This window comes from Aplysia californica, unplaced genomic scaffold (genome assembly GCF_000002075.1).
Source record: "Aplysia californica isolate F4 #8 unplaced genomic scaffold, AplCal3.0 scaffold00300, whole genome shotgun sequence".
In the NCBI taxonomy this organism is placed as follows: domain Eukaryota; kingdom Metazoa; phylum Mollusca; class Gastropoda; order Aplysiida; family Aplysiidae; genus Aplysia; species Aplysia californica.
Window position 1 is genome coordinate 25,342 of NW_004797570.1, and position 5,190 is coordinate 30,531.

The 5,190-nt window shown below is 38.1% G+C and overlaps 1 protein-coding gene across 1 annotated transcript in view; it reads right to left on the bottom strand.

Moving 5' to 3' along the window:
- Positions 1-2,025: 2,025 nt before the first annotated feature.
- Positions 2,026-5,190, bottom strand: part of LOC101852419 — a gene marked incomplete at its 5' end in the record, with an annotated part of 12,802 nt that continues 9,637 nt past the window's right edge. Inside the window, 2 exon segments of the mRNA XM_005101812.2 lie at positions 2,026-2,974; positions 4,924-5,009. Of these exon segments, the coding sequence (XP_005101869.2) occupies positions 2,838-2,974; positions 4,924-5,009 (223 nt within the window).

Below are 5,190 nucleotides of genomic sequence, written 5' to 3' on the forward strand. Positions count from 1 at the left end.
GGTAAACCCACTACGCTGGAGCCTTTTTTTGGTGCTAAATCTTAAAATGACAAAAACGCCATTTAATTTTATGTCGAAGTCGTGGTAAAGGAATGTGCCCGAGCTGCTGTCAGTGACTCCCCAGCACAGCTGTTCCGACCGCGAGCTGCTGGGAGCGGCTTGGCGGAGATAAAGAGTTAAAATGGCATCATTCAGAGTCGTGAAAAAATGCAACTGGCCTTTTATTCAGTTTTGTGGTTCTATTATGTCTATCTTTTGGTAAAAACTAAACAAATAAAATGTGCTGGCAGTCACCAAAGAAACATACAAGGCAAGTTTTACCATTTGTAGATGATAAATAGTTAAACAGTTCCCCCCCCCCCCCCCCCCCCCGATATTGCAAAAGTAGCAAATATAAGATTGGCCATTTTGCTAGTGCAGTGGCGATATATATAATATTTTGTATATAAGCCAATATATAATATACTCTGTGTACACATACTTCAATGTGAGGCAGCGTGGTGGAATCAGGCTCTCGTCAATTTTTGAGCATGTACAGTTGTTGGTATCATCTTAAAAATTGTTCACGTGTCTTTATTTGGATTGAAAAAATTTCCATTTATCTTGAATACAAGTCAAGATATTTGCGAATGAAGGAGGTGGGGTCACCTGTTTTCAGGAGTAAAATTAGTGAGAAAATAGCCGCCAAAGATGAGTTATGTCCTTAGCTTGAGAGTCCATGGAAACTGAAAGTTTACATTTATTGTACCTTTAATCAGCGTGTTTCAGAAAAATCCACACAGAAATGAGTTCTTTAACGGGCATGAAAGGTGTTGAGCCCAAAAACAAAAATTTGATAAAAATTCACAAACCGGAAGAAAAATATAAGTTTCTTCACTTTGATTTTTTTGACGAGAGCCTGATTCCACCACGCTGCCTCACAAATACAGAAGCTCACAAATCTGCAACATCGTCCACTTCTTCACAACACGAACCAACAGTGAATACAAGTAGAACATGAATTAATAAACACTGACCATTAATCTAACAACAACATAATAATAATAATAATATATTTCTATATAAAAATTGGAAGTCAACATAATAATGATAATAATATTTCTATAACTATTAAAATTGGAAGTCAACATAATAATGATAATAATATTTCTATAATTATTAAAATTGGAAGTCAACATAATAATAATAATAATATTTCTATAACTATTAAAATTGGAAGTCATGGCTTATGTACATGTCTTGTTGATGAAAAATCTAGTGATTAAAAACTGAGCAGGCTACGTGACAGTACGAAAACGCTTGTGAAAAAAAAATGAACATAATTTCTATCCTGTTCACTGTCAGAGTATGCACACATGGATTTTTTGCTCGCGTCACATCATGGTCAGCTGTCTTGTAGAAGACTCAGGTTTGATTCCCAGAAGAGGCATGTTTGTAAAAAGAAAAGTAAAGTTGTTCCCGCATCCGATCCGGACATTGGGGATTCCCTTGTTAGTGAGACAACTTCCTGGGCCTTCAGCATATTGTGGTAGGGTGGCCAGTTCCTTTCCACGCAGCCTTTACTTCCTCAACTCGACGTCAGGTACCCATTACTGCTGGGTGGGAAGGAGGGGGCGAGAAAAATCCGTATCCGAACCAAGGCTCGAACCCGGACTTTCCGCTTTGGAGATGAGCGAACTATTCGTTCCACCACCGCATCCTCACAAAAAAATATTGTTCCCACACCGGGAATCGAACCTGGCCCGCCTGGGTGAAAGCCAGGAATCCTAACCACTAGCAGACCATATGGCATGCTCGTATCCCTGCCAGTAGCCTTGATCCCATCAGGTACAGACACAGCCATAGAAGTCTTTCTACAAAGATAACCTTAATGTGTGTCAAGAGCCAGCTCATAAAAATACCAAATTAATGTTCTCCTAATCTCTTAGTAATTTTAAATAACATAGTTGTATTACTAAAATACAAAAAAATTTTCAAGGGTAAATTTAAAAAAACAAACAAAAAAAACCCTCCCACACCCTTCCCTTTTTTTTGGCAACATATCGTTAAAAATTGAACATAGGCCTATTGTTAAAAATTGGACACATTGTTAAGAATTGAAAGTATCATAAAATGAACGGTGGAGTGAAAGAGCACATAATATGAACCTTCTTAGACGAAAGATTGAAAGTCCAGATTAACAATTAGATGATCACATTCTTTCGTACGTATTATGTCAACGATCGGGCAATATTTCACTCTGTCAGATAAGTCACAACATCAAACAATAATAACAAAAGAGAATATCAATGTACACAGAAAACAGTCAATCTTTATCTTCTACAGCCCTGTTTTTCTCCATAAAACTCTAAAATTTAAAAGCAACAAATACAACAACAAAAAGAACCTTCTCTAGCTATTATTTCAGGTGGAAAAAGAACCTTATTTAGCTATAATATCAGAAGGAAAAAGAACCTTATTTATCTATAATATCAGGAGGAAAAAGAACCTTATTTAGCTATAATATCAGGTGGAAAAAGAACCTCATTTAGCTATAATATCAGGTGGAAAAAGAACCTTATTTAGCTATAATATCAGGAAAAAAAACCTTATTTAGCTATAATATCCGGAGGAAAAAGAACCTTATTTAGCTATAATATCAGGAGGAAAAAGAACCTCCACTAGCTATAATATCAGAAGGAAAAAGAACCTTATTTAGCTATAATATCAGAAGGAAAAAGAACCTTATTTAGCTATAATATCAGGAAGAAAAAGAACCTCCTCTTGCAATAATATCGAGTGAGAAAAAGAAGCTCCTTTAACATCAGGTAAGAAAAGAACCTCCTTTCGCTGAACTCTCAAGTTGGGAAAGAACGTCCTCTCATTTTCCTCACGATAAAGATAATGACGACCACGACAGCGACAGAAAGAACAATAACTCCTACGGCGATGGCTGTGATATGTCCGTCAGTTAGGCCGTCATCATCGCCAACATCTGTGGAGACGAGACACACAAACAAAATGTCACCGATCTTACGGTTCATCTGTTGAGTCAACACAATATTAGTGGTTGAAAGATAGATGTTTATCATCATGACACACCGCAATAACAATAAAAATTAACGTTCCATTTAGAGGCCCCCATTTCTTAATTAAATAAGCTTACAATGTTGACATGGGTACTTCTTAATTAAATAAACTAACGGTATCGACAAGGGCATTACAAATATGAAAACTATTCCACACATCGTGTAAAATAAAGTATCAGAACTGCAGCATCCATCAAACATACCTGGATTAGAATAGATTTAAAGTTTGGTTCCCATGTGGAAAGACTTTTTATCTAGCACCTCCAACTTTCTGCTGTGAGGTTGAATATGTGAGGCAGCGTGGTGAAATCAGGCGCTCGTCAAAATAATGAAATCAGACAAAAAAAGCATTTTTCTGCCAGCAAGGAAGATTTTATCGAAATTTTATTTTTTGGCTCCACCCCTTTTTTGCCCCTATAAAAATGCATTTCCATGTGAATTTTACTGAAAAACGTAGATTAAAGGCACAAAATATGTCATTTTTCAGTTTTGAAGGACCTCCCCTGCTTCAATCAAAAATATTTTCACTTCTACTCAAGATGGATAGATATTTATTTCATTACAAGCAAGGCAAATGAAACAGCTCTCAGATGATACCAATAACTCCACATACCTAAAAATTGACGAGCGCCTGATTCCGTGTCGTACCACATAGTATTCCTCTCAGGTTGACAGGCAGAATAGAAGCCCGCCCTCTATAGGTGTCTCGACGCGGTGGAATCAGGCGCTCGTCAATTTTGGGCATGTGCTAGAGTTGGATCCTACTCGCCAAATCTGAGAGTGGTGATTCGCAATTCAGTGGGCTTCAAAGAATCGCGAGTACCCGAGCGCTCGTGGAACTCTAAGCCTCGGACTCGCTGTATGCGTGAAATGGAACAGTGTCATTCAATGCCACTTCGCAAGTCCCACGCATTTTGCCCCGCCATTGAGACGTCTCCCCCGCCATCCTCTCCGCCCCCACCCTTCATTGCGCTCCTCTACTGACCTCAATTAGCGACTCCATAAATTCCCCCCCTTCCCCCCCACACCACATGATTCGCAAAAACAATGGCTCCATAAAATTCCTTCTGTATATTGGTTGGAACCCATTCATTTTGTTTTAATAGGGGGGTTGGACTATACCATTTTTTGTAAAATAAAGGGAACCGTGCTAAGTGTTTCATTCCATGTTCTGTTCTAGCGCTCGCGACATACAAATAGCACTAGATCCACAGATCAAATAGAGCTACAAACAAGCCGCATGGTGGTGACAGCGACAGGGGAGAAAATTGGAAGGTGATACTGTTCCGCGGTCTGCTGAAGTGAATAGCGAATGGCGTTCCGCAAGAGTGGGGATTCAGTTCCGTTCTCGCGCTCGTGACCCAGCTCTAGCATGTGCAGTTATAGTTACCATCTGAAAGCAGATTTATTTGCCTTGCTTCCCAAGTAATAAATATCCATCCATCTTGAATAGAACTCAAGATATTTAGGCCCTACGATTGAAGGAAGTGAGGCCTCTTGATTTCACTGGTGAAATTAGCGAGAAAATGGCCGCCAAAGTTTGATAATTCCAATAGCTAAAGAGTCATTGAAAACAGAAAAATGACATATTTTGTGCCTTTAATCAAAATTTTCCAGTAAAATTCACATAGAAATGTGTCTTTATATATAGACTTGAAAGAGGTTGAGCCGAAAAATAAAAATTCCAGAAAAAATTTTCGAAACTGATGGGAAAATGCCCGTTGCTCCAATTTTGCTATTTTAACGAGCGCCTGATTTTACCACGCTGCCTCACATAAAATATGATCTAAATTGTGTAATTGGGGGTGTACCCTACATTGAAGATTTTTTAAAAGTATTGAAAAGGCGTACTCACCATCTTGATCTTTAGTGTTGAACCTGTCCGTGTAGTAAGTGTTGTATTCATCGCAGCCTGCACCATTACACGTAAATAAGCTGATGCTAGAAAAAAAAAGGAAAAGAGAACATGTGTTATATATATATAATATACTTATACGACAAGAAGTTTTGTAAAGTTATGTCAAGTGTAAAAAAAACAACAACTGAATCTGGGAGTCCTCTCTGTTTCTTTTTCTCACACAGACAAACATAAAAATCTCTGTCTCTCTCTGTTTTTCTCTCT